Source organism: Vigna unguiculata, chromosome 11 (assembly GCF_037176805.1).
Source record: "Vigna unguiculata cultivar grain cowpea cultivar isolate G323 ecotype 2 chromosome 11, ASM3717680v1, whole genome shotgun sequence".
Classification (NCBI taxonomy): domain Eukaryota; kingdom Viridiplantae; phylum Streptophyta; class Magnoliopsida; order Fabales; family Fabaceae; genus Vigna; species Vigna unguiculata.
Genome location: NC_140802.1, coordinates 41,835,498 through 41,852,189, shown reverse-complemented (window position 1 = coordinate 41,852,189; position 16,692 = coordinate 41,835,498). Strand labels below are relative to the sequence as shown.

Sequence of the window (16,692 nt, the reverse complement as noted above, 5' to 3'; positions counted from 1 at the left end):
ACATTTAAATTACTAAAAATAACTGAACAAGTTACCACTCAGACATAAATACCTTTGTAATCATGTCATTCACCATATTAATGGTGCAGTATTTTTTTTTCTTCTCATAACTCTCACATCCAAAATTAAAAAAAAATAAAATTCAACAAAGCGGATAGTTCCTTCAACAAGACGGTGACCCCTCGTAGAGAGAGAAAGAGCGAGGAAAAATATCTATTCCTATTGTAATATCGGTGACCGGTAACCGAACCAACGGGTCTTCATCATGAGAGAGAAAATGTTTATATATTCCTTCCCTCTTGAAATTAGTCTCAGTACAAAGAAAGTGTTTCTTCGCACCTCTCTCTCTTCCATGGAATCCAATAGTCGGCGATGCTTTCACTTTCTCCGGCGACAATGAACTCATCGCCGGCGAAGTGGGTTCGCGTTGCTCTCTTCTCACTCCTTCCATCGGTTCCTTCCTCTCACTCCTCCTTTTCCGGTCCTCGGAAAATTTACCCGGCGTCGTCACAAAGACCGAACGAATCGGAAAACTAAAAGCGATTCCGTTTTCTTCTTGACTTTTCTTTTCCTCTCTCTCTCTTTCTCGATCGCTAGCTCGCTTACATTCGGTTGTTTTCGATCGGATCCATTTCTTCGCCGGAAACACCGTCGCCGGTGACGTGGAAGCGTAGTTCAATAAGCCTTGACTGACGTTAGAAAACCTTAGGAATTATAAAAGAGAAAAGCGAAATTTAATAGTTAGTTTGGTTGTTTAGTTAGTTAACGTCTTGAACGGTGTAACTAAATATTAACGCGACGATGTTAGATCTTAATCTCAATGCGGAGTGGACCGATTCGGCTCGTGACGGCGACTCGCCGTTGCCGTTAGAGGAGTTTCCTGAAGGTTCGCGGAACCAAATGGCGGAATCAGGGACTTCTAATTCCTCTGTGGTGAATGCGGACGGGTCCAGTAACGGCGGTTGCGACGAGGACTCGTGCTCCACGCGCGCTGATGACGTGTACACCTTCAATTTCGATATCCTTAAAGTGGAAGGCGCGAACGACGTCATAACGAAGGAGCTGTTTCCGGCGAGTGGAGGAGTGGCAACGTCGTCGTTTTCGGCGAGAAAAAGTTTCGTGGATCTCGCGTTCGATCGTGAGGGAGGGAACAGTGAGATAAAGATGCTTCAGCCGCAGCCTCAGAGTCAGACTCAGACTCAGCAACCGGCGAAGAAGAGTAGGAGAGGACCAAGGTCTCGAAGCTCACAGTACAGAGGGGTTACCTTTTATAGAAGAACGGGAAGATGGGAATCGCACATCTGGTTAGTGAATTTTGGTAGTGATATGAATTTAGCTCGCTTTGGTTTCGTTTTAGTTGCGTTTTCATCCCTTTTTACGGGGAAGGGAATATAAGTTTGTGTGAAGTTTGGTTTTGGTGATTCATGGTTGAATTGCATCTGACTTTATGTTCTTTTGGTCTATTTTTGTAATTATTTGGTGTAGGGATTGCGGGAAACAAGTCTATTTGGGTATGGATTTTGAATTTATGAATTTTGTGAATTTCGGTGTTTTTAGGGTACATAGTTTTTGTACTATTTGAAATCTTATTCTATGGTTTACTATTTTAAGCATCTTTTGACGGAATTGGTATTTGAACTTGTAGGTGGATTTGACACGGCTCATGCTGCTGCTAGGTAGAGCTTTGTGCTTTTGGTTCTCTTTCTCATAAATTTGGGTTCATGAAACGATCCACCGTTTTTTTTATTTTGAGGATATTCCTCTGCTCGTCAACTGACTTGGGGTTTTCAATGTTAGAGCCTATGATCGAGCTGCTATTAAGTTCAGGGGAGTTGATGCTGACATCAATTTCAATCTGAGTGATTATGAGGATGATCTGAGACAGGTTAGAAAACTCAGAAGACTTGATGTACATTGAAACTAGATGGTGCTTATGATTTGATTTTTAACCTTTTTCTTACCTATGGACAGATGAAGAATTTGTCCAAGGAGGAATTCGTACATATACTGCGCCGCCAAAGTACTGGTTTCTCAAGAGGAAGTTCTAAATACCGAGGAGTTACTCTCCACAAGTGTGGCCGGTGGGAAGCTCGAATGGGACAATTCCTTGGCAAAAAGTGAGGACCTACTTTTATACATTAACTTAAGTAGTGATGTACTATGACTATTCTAGATGTTATGAATTCGAGTGCCTATTTTGTCAGCAAAATCGAATTGGTTTCAGCTTAGGTGTTAATGCATCTTTATGCATTTTTCCATGTTTGGAGAAACATGTCTAAGATGTAAGATGCATGTTTTCAACGAAACGATTGGAAGGTATTTTAGTTATAGAGATTGCAATGCTTTCATGCAGGTATATATATCTTGGATTATTCGACAGCGAAGTAGAAGCTGCAAGGTCCTAATGTTACATGAATTACTTTCTTCCTGTACTGAATTTATTACACTGAATTATCGAAACTCATTTGGTTCAATCCAACACGTATCTCCCTTTTGATTTTCTTAAAGCAGGGCTTATGACAAGGCAGCTATCAAATGTAACGGAAGGGAAGCAGTGACCAATTTTGAGCCAAGTACATACGAAGGAGAGATGAAATCTGCAGCCATTAATGAAGGTAACACTATTATGGCAAATATGTTCTATTTTTTTTAATTCCCAAGTGAAATTCTTAATGAAAAAATGTTCCTTTTCTGAAATCCGGTTATATTTTTTTGAACACAGTTGGCAATCATAATCTTGATCTCAATTTGGGCATAGCAACCCCAGGAACTGGTCCCAAAGAAAATTGGCAGCAACTTCAGTTCCCCTCTGTCCATTACAACACGCATGGTGGAATAAGATCAATGGTATAATTGAACTTACGTATTTGTTTATTTTAGGTTTCTTCTAAATTATATGGAATGGAGGTGAATAACTTTGTTTTTCTCAAGTTGGGCCTAGCTTGAATACCTGTTCAGTTGAATTTATGGCATTTGAATCAAAATTGGAAAGTGGGAAAAGAGTAAAACAAACGAACTTATTTTAATAAAAACTCTTCATATCATGATACCCATTGACAAAATGTCTCGATAAAGACCGGTTGTAGCCTTTATAGGTTCACATGTAGCTAATTACATCCTGTTTTCCTTTGACTTCATTGATCTTTGTAGAACTGTAGGTCTTTGGTATTTTTAATTAACTCTAGACGTGCAATTTAGTAATCATAATTGGCATGGTTCCCTTTATTTGCAGATGGAAACCAATGTTAATTCAGGAGTTGGTAATCCATCTTTGAAAAGACTGGTTGTGAGTGAAGATTGTCCTTCTGTATGGAATGGAATGTGTCCTAGTTTCTTTCCCAATGAGGTAATCCACATAGTGTTCATTTCTTGTTTCTTTATTAGGTACTTCATTTAAAACATTTACAATTGTTTTCTTGCTAGGATCTCCATTTTCATTAGAATACTGATGAATGCTTCACTTTTAAATGTGGTAATTCATGGCAAAATTTGGTTGTTTATGATCAGGATTTACTGATTAATATATACAACCTTTTGGTGTATTTTTTGTCATTGGAGCGGTATTCTGTTTATATATGTGTGTGTACCATGTTTACTTATTCTGTTAACAAAAATGAATTTGTCCAAAATATGTCTCAAAAGCATTACCTGGAACGGTCAATCTTTGACACGGTTTATTTTCTATTTTCTGTTCGGTAATGGATGGTCAATATATTCCTAAAGTAAGGTTAGAGTATGGCTTGAGTTTGAAAACATAGACCATCACAACATTGTGTGATTTTCGCCGGATGTTCTGTTAGGTTCATTTTATTCTTGTAACATTATTTGTACATTGAACTTTGAGAGTAAACAATTATTATAATTGTGGCATGCAGTTTTGTATGTGACTATTTAAGACTGTAAAAGATTGTCAATAATTTAGCAGGAAAAAACAGAAAGAACGAACACGGACCATTTGAAAGGAGTCCCCAATTGGGCATGGCAAACACATGCCCAGGTCAATGCTACCCCAGTACCAACGTTCTCAGCTGCAGCAGCATCATCAGGATTCTCAATTTCAGCCACCTTTCCTCCCACTGCCACCTTTCCAACAAGATCTATGAACTCCAATCCCCAAAGTCTCTGTTTTACTTCATCAAGCACACATTCATCTGAATACTATTACCAGGTTAAGCCCCCTCAGGCACCACTGTAGCGGATCTTGTTCTACACGTTAAAGCCAAACCACAAAAAGTGTTTGCGCTCAAAATTCTTTGTATAATTCAGTAACTGATTGGTGTATACTGAGATTTGATTCGACTCCTAATTGCTACCTCTTTGCTTAAACTATAATGCCTCCTATAATGCCCCCTGTTGTGATAAATCATCTCACGCAAAATGCTACTTTTAGTGCACTAGCAAAACGATGTAGCTGTTTTTCTCAAGTTTGACGGGAATCAAAATTGCTTAATGGCTTGCTCACCTATCTTTGAGATTATAGGTGCACTGGTTGTGCATCCCATAAATGGATAAAAGTTAAGTATTTTTGTTTTCGTTGTTTAGTATATTGTGAATATTGCCGGTGGGATTTGGATCTCTTCACCAGGTCAGGTTTGTCGTTTTCAGAATGGCAAGTTAAATCATATTCATTTGGCGACATTAACCTTGCTAATATTTTATCCTGGAAAATGAAACAAACCTAAAAAAAATGTTTAGAATTGAAAACACTATTCTTTTTAAGTTTTCTTTTCTTGATCTTCGTAATGGTCATTAATATTGATGGGGAAAACAATAACAAACAATATACCAGAGAATGCAGCGGATATAATTTCCCCTAACTTGCAAGAATCTATGAGGAGCAATAATCAAAGAGCAGCAATAATAAACCACCAAAAGCACAAATAAAGGCACCAAGATTTTTAACGTGGAAAACCCCTCAAATCAAGGGTAAAAACCACGAGTCGTCCAGACCAAAGAAATAGCTTCACTATGATCAACAAGAGTACAAAAGAGTCTTAATCAATAGCACAAATTAGTGCCAACACCCAACCAAATAACAAAGCAACAAAGCTTTCAAATAGAGAAGAACAAGAGAGGAAAACCTCTACAAATCACTGCTGCAGTGCGAAATTAATATCTCCCAACTCAGACCTCGTATCAAAGATCCGACCGGTCAGAATGAAGAGCAATGAGTTCCGAACCTGCTGTAAAAATTTCAGCCCGATCCAACGGTGAACGAATCCGCAGCGCCGAATTTACTGCGACAGCTCTATGAAAAACGTGAACAGAATTTTCCCTCTACCTCTCCCTCTATGTGTTAGGGCTTTCAGTGTGTTCTTGCTCTATTGTTCTGCCTCTCTCTTTATTTTATAGCCTCCTCTCCACTAGGTTTAAGTGAGACATGGGCTTCTCAAATTTTGGGCCTTTTCTCCACATAGGAAGGGAGCCCAATACCCAACAAATCTCCCCCTCACAACTATGTGGAGATAACCGCCAAACCGGCGATCTCACAACAAACTTCAAACTTTCCTCTTGGCAATGCTTTAGTCATCATATCAGCACCATTATCATCTGTATGAACTTTTTCCAACTCCAACAACTTAGCATCCAAAGCATCACGTATCCAATGATACCTCACATCAATATGTTTGGATCTAGAATGAAAAGTTGGATTCTTACCAAGATGGATAGCACTTTGGCTATCAACAAACAATGAATAGTTATCTTGCCTAAAACCAAGCTCCTGCAAGAATTTCTTCAACCATAACACCTCCTTGCATGCTTCAGTAATAGCAATGAACTCTGCTTCTGTAGTAGACAACGCTACACACCTTTGTAGTCTTGATTGCCAAGCCACAGCTCCCCCTGCAAACTTTATCAAATAGCCCGAAGTGGACTTTCTGGAATCAATATCCCCAGCCAAATCTGAGTCTGAGTAACCCATCAAAGTAGGTTTATCACCTCCAAAACAAAGCTTCATATCAACTGTACCATGAAGATACCTCAAAATCCATTTCACAGCATTCCAATGCTCTCTACCTGGGTTTGACAAAAATCGACTAACTGTACCAACAGCATGTGCAATATCTGGTCTTGTACACACCATCGCATACATCAAACTGCCCACCGCAGATGCATAAGGAACTCTACTCATATTGGTCTTCTCAACTTCATTTGAAGGACTCTGTTTAACACTCAGTTTAAAATGAGTAGCAAGAGGAGTACTCACAGCTTTAGCATTTTCCATCTGGAATCTCTGCAACACCTTCCTAATGTATTGCTCTTGTGATAGATAAATCTTCTTTTCTCTCCTATCACGTGAGATATGTATGCCAAGAATCCTTTTAGCAGCTCCCAAGTCTTTCATGGCAAAAGACTCGCCAAGTGTCTTCTTTAACCTGTCAATTTTGGAAATATCTTTTCCAACAATAAGCATGTCATCAACATATAATAACAGGATAATAAAGTCATCATTAGAAAAACTTTTAACAAAGACACAATGATCAGAAGTAGTCTTCATGTAACCCTGCTCACACATAAAAGACTCAAACTTCTTATACCACTGCCTTGGAGCCTGCTTCAAACCGTATAGACTCTTCCTTAGTCTACACACATATTCTTCCTTGCCTTTAACAAGAAAACCATCAGGTTGCTTCATGTATATCTCTTCCTCCAAATTACCATGAAGGAAAGCTGTCTTCACATCCATCTGCTCAACCTCCAAATCAAGAGTAGCAGCTAAACTTAGCACAGTTCTGATGGATGACATTTTCACCACAGGTGAGAAAATCTCATTGAAATCAACACCCTTTTTCTGTCTGAAACCTTTCACCACTAATCTGGCCTTGTACCTTGGAAGTGTAGAATTTGAATCTTGTTTCACCCTGAAAATCCACCTAGTTTCCAATGCCCTTTTGCCCTTAGGCAATTTCACCAAGTCGTAAGTGTGATTATCATGCAAAGATTTCATCTCATCTTGCATTGCATCCAGCCACTGTTTCTTCTCTTCACTATCCAAAGCCTCTTCAAAACACTCAGGTTCTCCACCGTCAGTCAAGGTTATGTACTCATCACAGGAATACCTTGTAGAAGGTTGTTTTTGTCTATTAGACCTCCTGAGTTGGACTTGAGGTGATTCAGGTATATCACCAAGATCGTCATCATCATCATGTTCCTCTTGAGCATCATCAATTGGAACCTCTACTCCACTTCCAAACTGTCGATCATCAACATCACCATGTTGCTCATTGTCTTGAGCTTCCGTTTCAACATTCTCCAAATTGTGAGTGGGCAACCTCATCGGATTACCATCAGTGAGATTACTGTCTTTCTCGGGTGTGGTCTTCTTCACCTTATCAATGTCTTCAATGGTCTGATCTTCCATGAATTGTACATCACGACTTCTAACAAGCTTCTTCTCAACAGGATCATAAAACCTGTAGCCAAATTCATCCTCACCATAGCCAATAAAGATACATTGCCTTGTCTTTTTATCTAACTTGGATCTTTCATCCTTAGGAACATGAACAAATGCCCTGCAACCAAAGACACGCAAATGATCATATCTAACATTCTTACCAAACCAAATTTTGTCTGGCACCTCAATATTCAAAGCAACTGCGGGACTGAGATTAATAACATGCACAGCTGCAAGCAATGCCTCTCCCCAAAAGTGCTTAGGCAACTTTGCTTCTGAAAGCATACATGTAACCCTTTCAACCAAGGTCCTGTTCATCCTCTCCGCTAGACCATTCAACTGAGGAGTTTTAGGAGGAGTCTTCTCGTGTCTAATACCATGCTGCCTGCAATAAACATCAAAAGGTCCACGGTACTCACCACCATTATCACTACGGATGCATTTCAGCTTCTTGCCTGATTGCCTCTCAACCATAGCATGAAATTCCTTGAACTTTTCAAGTACTTGACCTTTCCGCTGAAGAGCATAGACCCATAGCTTCCTGGAACAATCATCAATAAAAGTAACAAAGTAAACTGCACCACTAAATGACTTTACCTTTAATGGGCCACAAACGTCAGAATGCACCAATTCAAGTAATTCTGACTTCCTTGAGGGTGGATGCTTCTTAAAAGATACTCTGGTTTGTTTACCAGCCATGCAATGAGAACATTTCTCCAATTCTGCATTTCTCAATCCCATAAGCACATCCTTTTTAGCTAAGCAGTTAAGCCCTTTCTCACTTATATGACCAAGCCTCCGGTGCCACAAAGATGCCTCCATATACATAGCATTCACACTGTCTTTAGCAACCAAAGCTTTAGTCCAATACAATTTAGATTGTTTCTCCCCTCTGGCCATAACCAAGTTACCTTTAGTGAGCTTCCATTTACTAGAACCAAAGTGATTGTCATAACCACAATCATCAAGCAACTGCACAGAGATTAAATTAAAACGGACATCCGGAGCATGTTTGACTCCTTTAAGCAACAACTGCACTCCCATGTTGGTTTGCAGGCAAACATCACCAACACCAATCACTTTAGACTCACCATCATTACCCATCTTCAACACTCCAAAATCACCAGAAGTGTAAGATGTGAAGAACTCCTTCCTAGGTGTAACATGCAGTGTAGCACCACTATCAATAATCCACATGCTCTCATCAGATACAAGATTAACGGACTCAAAGTCACGAAGAAGAACAAGATCACCATCTGTAGCAGTAGTGACACGATCATCATCATCATGATCATTCTCTCTCTGTTTGCCCTTCTTGTCTTTGTTCTCCTTTTTCCACTTAAAACAGTATTTCTGAATGTGTCCAGTTTTATGACAAAAATGGCACTCTAAATTCTTGTATCTTGACTTGGACTTGCTCCTACTCTTCTCTCTACCACCTTTATGTTCCTTTTTCTGACTTCTCCCCCTAGCTTCTGTAACAAGCATCTCAGACTGAGATGAAGAACCATGTGCCTTCCTTCTCATCTCTTCATTAAGAGCACCGCTCTTTGCCATCTGAAAAGAAACAACACCATTCGAGGCAGAGTTCGTAATTGAAACCCGAAATACCTCCCAAGACTCTGGTAGAGTATTAAGCAACCATAATCCCATAACTTCGTCATCAAACTTTATGCCCATTCCTGACAATTGATCTAGGAGCCCTTGAAACTCATTTAAGTGATCAGAAATAGAAGAATTCTCCCTGTACCTCAAATTCATCAAGCAATTTAACAAATACAATTTATTATTGCCCGACTTAGAAGCATACAAAGACTCAATCTTCTCCCACAAAGCTCTGGCATGTGTCTCATTAGCAATATGATTATAAACATTATCTTCAACATATTGCCGAATAAAACCACATACCTGTTGGTGCTCAAAGTCCCATTCTTCTTCAGACATAGAATCTGGCTTCTGTGTAGCAAAGACCGGAAGATGCAATTTCTTGACAAATAATAAATCTTTCATCTTGCCCTTCCACAAATGATAATTTGTACCATTCAAAGCAACCATCTTTGCATTTGCCTCCATCATTCAAGCAAGTAAATATAGCCCAACCAAGAGCTCTGATGCCACTCTGATGGGGAAAACAATAACAAACAATATACCAGAGAATGCAGCGGATATAATTTCCCCTAACTTGCAAGAATCTATGAGGAGCAATAATCAAAGAGCAGCAATAATAAACCACCAAAAGCACAAATAAAGGCACCAAGATTTTTAACGTGGAAAACCCCTCAAATCAAGGGTAAAAACCACGAGTCGTCCAGACCAAAGAAATAGCTTCACTATGATCAACAAGAGTACAAAAGAGTCTTAATCAATAGCACAAATTAGTGCCAACACCCAACCAAATAACAAAGCAACAAAGCTTTCAAATAGAGAAGAACAAGAGAGGAAAACCTCTACAAATCACTGCTGCAGTGCGAAATTAATATCTCCCAACTCAGACCTCGTATCAAAGATCCGACCGGTCAGAATGAAGAGCAATGAGTTCCGAACCTGCTGTAAAAATTTCAGCCCGATCCAACGGTGAACGAATCCGCAGCGCCGAATTTACTGCGACAGCTCTATGAAAAACGTGAACAGAATTTTCCCTCTACCTCTCCCTCTATGTGTTAGGGCTTTCAGTGTGTTCTTGCTCTATTGTTCTGCCTCTCTCTTTATTTTATAGCCTCCTCTCCACTAGGTTTAAGTGAGACATGGGCTTCTCAAATTTTGGGCCTTTTCTCCACATAGGAAGGGAGCCCAATACCCAACAAATATTGTGGTTGGGTGATGGTGATATTTTCTGACCCATCATATCAAAATGATAAAGAGGAGAGAAAAATAGAACTGTATTGTGATTAGTAGTGAGTCATTCTGCAACTTTGTAGCAGCGAGGATGGGTCTTGGTCCAATGAGTGACAAAAGTTATATTACACTTGTCAAGTTGACAAGTTACTAAATTGGTAACAGAGCAGTTTCATTCAAATTTGATAGCTATTACATAAGTGGAGCAGACCAAACCTAAACCTATGGGGAATTGAACAATGGTGTTACTATTTATATTGTACACTCACAAATGTGCAGTCAATGACAAAGTCTCTGTTTTCCCTGGTCCTAGGGTACAGTGTCCTAGTTTCAACCCCTCAAACCCTGTGAGGCAGCTCCATTAGGACACTTGTCAGATCACATCTTTCTGTATTTATATTCAGACCATATAGAATGGTAAAAAACATAAATGTATTCAACTTCATGTTACATTGCTACCCAGAGAGTTTAAATCATTTTTTTCTGTGAAATACAATAGTTCGTTACAGCTTTTCCAGTTGACGGTATGGCATAAGAGGAGTTTTGTCAACTCGAAATATAATAAGAAAGCGACAATACATAATAAAATCACAAATTATATACATATTTTAAAATAGAGAGAAATAATATGGGTACATAAATTATTAGTATACTTTTTTTTTTGGGTATAAGAAGACAAAATAACAATCTTATATACATTGCTTTTCTTTTCATTTCCCTGACTTTAGTAACATGATTGCAATAAATCTAGACTCTATGTTTTCTTCAGGTAAACAATTGCGGCTCTGTTGTTTGAATTGTTATTGTCAACGAAAAATGTGCCCTGCAAAATTTTAATGCAACCACGTTGTTTATTTACAATGCAAGATGAACTTGGCTAATTTTTTTTTTCTATTTTATATGTGTGAAATTAATCTCTTTTGTGGGAATATGAAAAAGTTAACAAATAAAATATGATTTATGGTGATTGGTATGTGAATGGATATGTTCTGGTATGGGCATCTATCAAAATGGAGACCATATTCTCCACTTCTTCCATCTCTAAGCTATTACTGCAATTCTGGCTGCTGCCAACTAAAGCTAACAAACCATGTCATTTTCATAAATTGACAAATTCCATTTGCACCACAAATGTAACAACTTTATATTCATTCTAAATACTCTATTTAATAGTTGAGGTAAATCGTAACATTTAGATTTTTATTTTTGCTTTTTTTTGCCGTTGATGGGTAGGACTTGTTGATTCTTTCACTCGTATTATTATTATTATTATTATTATTATATATATATATATATATTATATTATAGCACTTAATTGCTTTTATTTTTTATATTTCTATATATTTCTCATTTCTTTATATAGCAAATCCATTCCAGAATGAAATTAATCTTTTACTGATATCTACATATAACTAACAAAACTAGGGAGTGAATATGTTCAGATAAAAAAATAACAAAGATGGATAGATTCAACATTTAACTTCTGTTTGTACTTATAGAAATCATATTCGCGGGCGAACCAATATGCACTTAACTTCCCAAAATTGAAATGAAAAAAAAATGGAAAAAGGAGATTGCCAAACACTTGTCTAATACACATCTATTATACTTTTTTTTATGATAAATTAAAATAGTCCAATCCTAATCAATTTTGACAAAAAATTATAATAGATTATGATATATTAATACTTACTATTACAAAGATAAACTATAATTTTTTATAAATTTTTAATAATTATATTATTAATATTTTATTAACTTATTATGTAATTAAATAAAAACATAAAATAAAATAAAACAATTTAATTCAATATTGTATTGATATGTTTTAAATTATAATATTTTGTACATTAATTATTTTAGAATAATTCATTTTTGAAATATAATTTTTTTATTATTTAATTTTTCAGTATTTTTTTATTAAAAAATTTATATTTTTTTTAAAAAAATTATACCACATATTTTTAAAATTTTTGTTTTTTAAATATATTAATATAAAAAATTATTTTATCATATCCATAAATATCCATAACATCAAACTAGAAACTTTCCTCTCATCTCTCATATTCTTTTTCTTAATTCAAACTAGGATAAATATTTTGAAAGAAAATTATAAATATACCTGTAATGAAGTTAAATAAAGAGTAAAATAATAAAATTTAATGTGATTTTATATTATTAAAAGATTATTGTCGCAAATTTTAGTTACAGAGCTAGTGTCTATATTAAAATAAACTAGTAGTTAGTAAGTTTTTAGTGACTACATGATATTTTAGAAATCTTTTTGTCATTTTTAATTTGGCTTGTCAGAATATAAGTGAAGTTTGATTAGGTAATAATTATCTAAAGGATTAAATTTGGAGAATGATACATTGCCATTAGGTTGAATACATTATTGTCTCTAATTTTTGAACTCGTATCACAAGATATGTATTTCTTACACCATTTTCTACATTTAAATAATTAAATGGATATCATATAATTATTAAGTGGTGAGAAAAAGTCATTTTCAAATATTTTTAAAACTTATGAACACTAGAATTATTAAAAAAAATGTTAAATGATTAAAATGTTTTGTTGAAGTAGAAAAATGCTATATTATTCTTTGTTTATTTGATTTTATTTTGTTTTAAAAGTTTGGTCATGCCGTTTTATTGTTCAATAAATTAAAATTATTTATATTATATAATGCTACATTATTATATTATATACAAGAGATAAAAACGGTTTTGTTTTTTTAACAACTCTTATAATACAGAATAGGATAAAGTTTAACATATCAAATATCAGGTGTTTAATAATTTGTTTGGTTGAAGGAAGAAAGTGAGAAAAAAAAATTAAAGTAATTTAATGTTTTCATATTTATAAATCACCACTGCCAATTTTTTTTTCAAAGATTAAACCGTACATTTGAACTCTAAACTTTTTTTTCATACTTTAACTTTTTAAACTAGAAATATAATAAAAAAACATTTGTTTTCATTCTCCCATCTTCTACCTTTCCAATCATACACTTTAGTTAACATATTTTACTAGATTCAATTGATAATTTGAAATATTTTTCTGTATTTATATAAGAATACTAATTATCATTAACATTATATAAAAATACTTCTAAACTCATTTTCATCTAAGAACCTCCATCTTCTTTATTCAATTTCTCACTCATATTTCATCTCAATCATGATCAAAGTTTGGGGTTGTGGTCACAACGAAGCTCTCTTCAAATTTAACTAAACAAAATCTTCATTTGGATAAATCAAAATTTTCGCTTCCTTTGATGTTCAATATGCACATTTCAATTTCTTAATTTTGTTGTGTTGCATGCGGTTCATTTTCATTCCAATGGACTCCCTGCATCTTTGGGTGTCTAACTATGTACTCAATTCATGTTTTGATGCTCTGTGTGTGTGTGTGTTTTCTTTTACGAGTTTCACGGGTAGAAGCTGTAAAACTGTGTTAGTAGACTTCAAGAACTTCAATGAAAGCGAGAGAGGGTAAAACTCCAATTACTATGTGATGAATTTCGTGTTTTTTTTTTATTTGGAATTAATGCTGGCTTTTGTGATGTAATTGTAATGGGTGAGTTTAATTTGGTCTTTGTGAGTATGAGACGAAGAATCCACAATTTGCATGTTTTAATATGAACTACATATATGGTAATGTTAGTTGGTTTGAGTTCTTTGACACAAATAGTGTGGTTGTAACTTGTATGAAGCTTGGAATGAGTTTGGTTCTTTTGGCACTGTCAAAATGTGCAGAATTTGCATTTATGCGTTATGCAGACAAAATTAATTTTGACAATGAGTTTTCCTCACTAGACGAGTTGGTTTTTCAAGCTCTGAAACATATCAAAAAATTTGAATTCTCGCTTCTTAACTGTTGGATTAAGCTGAGACTTTTACAGCATATCATAGACATTTGATGCTTTGTTTTGACCGTTCTGATATTTTTTTGAAAGTCAATGGTTAAAGCAGTTTTCTTGTAAGGTTCCCATATATTAGGTTATTAACAGTTTTGACCTTTGTCATTTGTTTAGTGTATAACTTTTTCTATAGGTATTCAATTAGGTTTATTTTTTTGCATTGAGTTATTGATTCAATTATCTTTAATTTTAATGTAAGAACATATTGGAGTTTTGTACAAGTTGCAATTTTACTTTTAAAACCCCAACCAATTTGCATATGTGTTGTTAAGTTATTGTATAATATACTTGATGATTATGTGAATGTGTGAGGATGATATGAACTTTTGGAATATAATGATGTATGAAACTGTGATGATGATGACCTTGTCAATGAATATATGTGTTGTATATTGATGATATAATGTATAAGACTTTTTTATATGAGAATGATGAATGAATTTCAAGGGAAAATCCTTTTAAAGTAGGTGTGCTTTAGTGTGCATTGATGTAGGGACTCATAATTTGAAAGTTTGTCCTAACACTCTAGTAATCATTCAGACTCATGTAGAGGAGAATGAGTTACGAATGGAGAGTAGCAGGAGGTCCTAACTGGAAGAACCATCTGTAGTTTTAGAAACTAGTATAGGATTAACATTGTGGGTAGAAGTTATCCATCACAAGTGCCAAAACTTCCAAGTAGTTCAACACCAATGCTCGTTATCTGAATAATTGAGTCTAATGGGTCTTTTACGATGTGGCTTATTGATTAGCTTCTTAATATGATTTAATTTATGATTAATGAAATATTTTGTTTTTATATTAGCTCATCCTCTCTTGTGTATGTGCTTCTTGTGATGTTTTTTTTTTTTTGTAATGATCACCATATTTTGTGTGAGCAAATGAGGATTTAGGTTTTGGCCGCTGATGATCGTGACGACAATGTAGCATTTTAGTTCTTTAGATTTGCTTTCATTGCTAAGTTCTATCTTTTGAAAAACTTTTGTAAGGTATATCAATTGCCATTTTTGGTTAGAGTTTAAGGTTGTGACAGTATACCAGTTCTATATTTATGTTTTGGATAACTGTAATAGAAACTCCTTGATTATCTACTAAAAGTATTAAATATGTAATATTTTAATTTAGTATAATTACTCTTTAAATGGAATGTTACCATTTATATAATTTTCATCTTCAAACAATTAAAAAAAAATCATTTAACTTTTCGGATTGGAGAGAAATGGTGGAAGAGAGAAGAAACAGAAATAAATATCCCTTTGAAAGAGGAAAAAAATGGTGAAGAAAATAAACATGACATATAATCGGTAGAAAGAAAAAAGAAACTCTATTATATTCTTTTACTTTCCTAATTAACAATAATACTTTTTATTCTCTTTTTTTAACTCTCATTTCTACACCAAACTATGATATCTTTTACATCTTTATGGTTCATTTATGTTAAATTCTCTTAGTGTCACTTTCCTAAAAAAACTTGACAAAGGGATTAGTACTTTCAACCTATTTAGCCATAATAAATAAAAATTAATAATATAGAATACAAAATAAATTATGTAATTTGACTACCCCAGAAACCATTTGCATGCAGAAATTCTCTAGTTAATTATCTTTTTTAATAAGAGTAACTGAAATGAAATAAATGTAGTTAATTACATTTTGAGTATTACAGTGTTTTAAATTTATGTTTTGAGTATAGGAACCTTCCTTTACTTTAGACTCTAATTTTTTTAGATAGAGTGGATAAATATGTGGATAGTTTTCAATATTTTAGGAGTGTAAATTTTTATTTATGTTGCAAAATATGTTTGGAGGAAGAATTTTCGGAGATTTTGGTTTGAAACCGATTAGCATGAAAGATTTCTTTTCACTCTAATGATAATTACCATTTATCATTTCTCATGCTGTTCCTACCGAATATCGAAGTACCCGCGAACACAAGTTATGTAGGGACCAATAACCTATTAAATGTACATGTCCACCTGCTTCACTTCAGCTTCTAAGTACATGAGCCAAAGTATCTTCTTCCAAGAGCCTGAGTATCTCCTTTCAGGGGCCTGAGTATCTCCTTCCGGTGGAGAGTTCCGCTGGCTAGAGGCCTTCTATGTTGTCCACTACCGAAGTGTCCTCTCCAATTGTGTGGGATGATTTAGGTGGGGAGCCTTCTATGTTGCCCACTGCCGAAGTGTCCTCTCTAGGTGTGTGGGATGATTTAGGCGGGGAGCCTTCTATGTTGCCCACTGCCAAAGTGTCCTCTCCAGGTGTGTGCGAGGATCTGGACAAGGAGCCTTCTGTGTTGCCCACTGCCGAAGTGTCCTCTCCAGGTGTGTGGGATGATTTAGGCGGGGAGCCTTCTATGTTGCCCACTGCCAAAGTGTCCTCTCCAGGTGTGTGCGAGGATCTGGACAAGGAGCCTTCTGTGTTGCCCACTGCCGAAGCGTCCTCTCCAGATGTGTGGGGTGAACTGGGCGGAGAGCCTGCAAAGCCACTCCGACGCTTAAGTTAGATATATGATCTAGGCAGTGATAGCAGTAATAATGAA

The 16,692-nt window shown here is 35.6% G+C and overlaps 1 protein-coding gene across 5 annotated transcripts; it reads left to right on the top strand.

Moving 5' to 3' along the window:
* The first annotated feature begins 305 nt into the window (after window positions 1–305).
* LOC114169590 (ethylene-responsive transcription factor RAP2-7) lies at window positions 306–4,326 on the top strand. Of its 5 annotated transcripts, none has more exons than XM_028054821.2 (10): window positions 306–1,304; window positions 1,486–1,511; window positions 1,646–1,676; window positions 1,798–1,885; window positions 1,972–2,117; window positions 2,354–2,398; window positions 2,512–2,615; window positions 2,723–2,847; window positions 3,233–3,346; window positions 3,926–4,326. In XM_028054821.2, exons 1-10 carry the CDS (start codon window positions 802–804, stop codon window positions 4,193–4,195), a joined length of 1,452 nt encoding a protein of 483 aa, XP_027910622.1. In that variant the 5' UTR covers window positions 306–801; the 3' UTR covers window positions 4,196–4,326. The 5 variants fall into 5 exon arrangements, with proteins under 5 accessions (XP_027910622.1, XP_027910621.1, XP_027910625.1 ...); XM_028054820.2 differs by having other exon boundaries at window positions 3,923–4,326; XM_028054824.2 differs by lacking the exon at window positions 2,354–2,398.
* The last annotated feature ends 12,366 nt before the right edge of the window (window positions 4,327–16,692 follow it).

Bases quoted from the DNA above. Each gene is read 5' to 3' on its own strand.
- LOC114169590 (XM_028054820.2), top strand. From the start codon at position 802: ATGTTAGATCTTAATCTCAATGCGGAGTGGACCGATTCGGCTCGTGAC. The intron at 1,886-1,971 runs GTTAGAAAACTC...ACCTATGGACAG, and splicing joins ATGAGGATGATCTGAGACAG to ATGAAGAATTTGTCCAAGGA. The intron at 2,118-2,353 runs GTGAGGACCTAC...GCTTTCATGCAG, and splicing joins GGACAATTCCTTGGCAAAAA to GTATATATATCTTGGATTAT.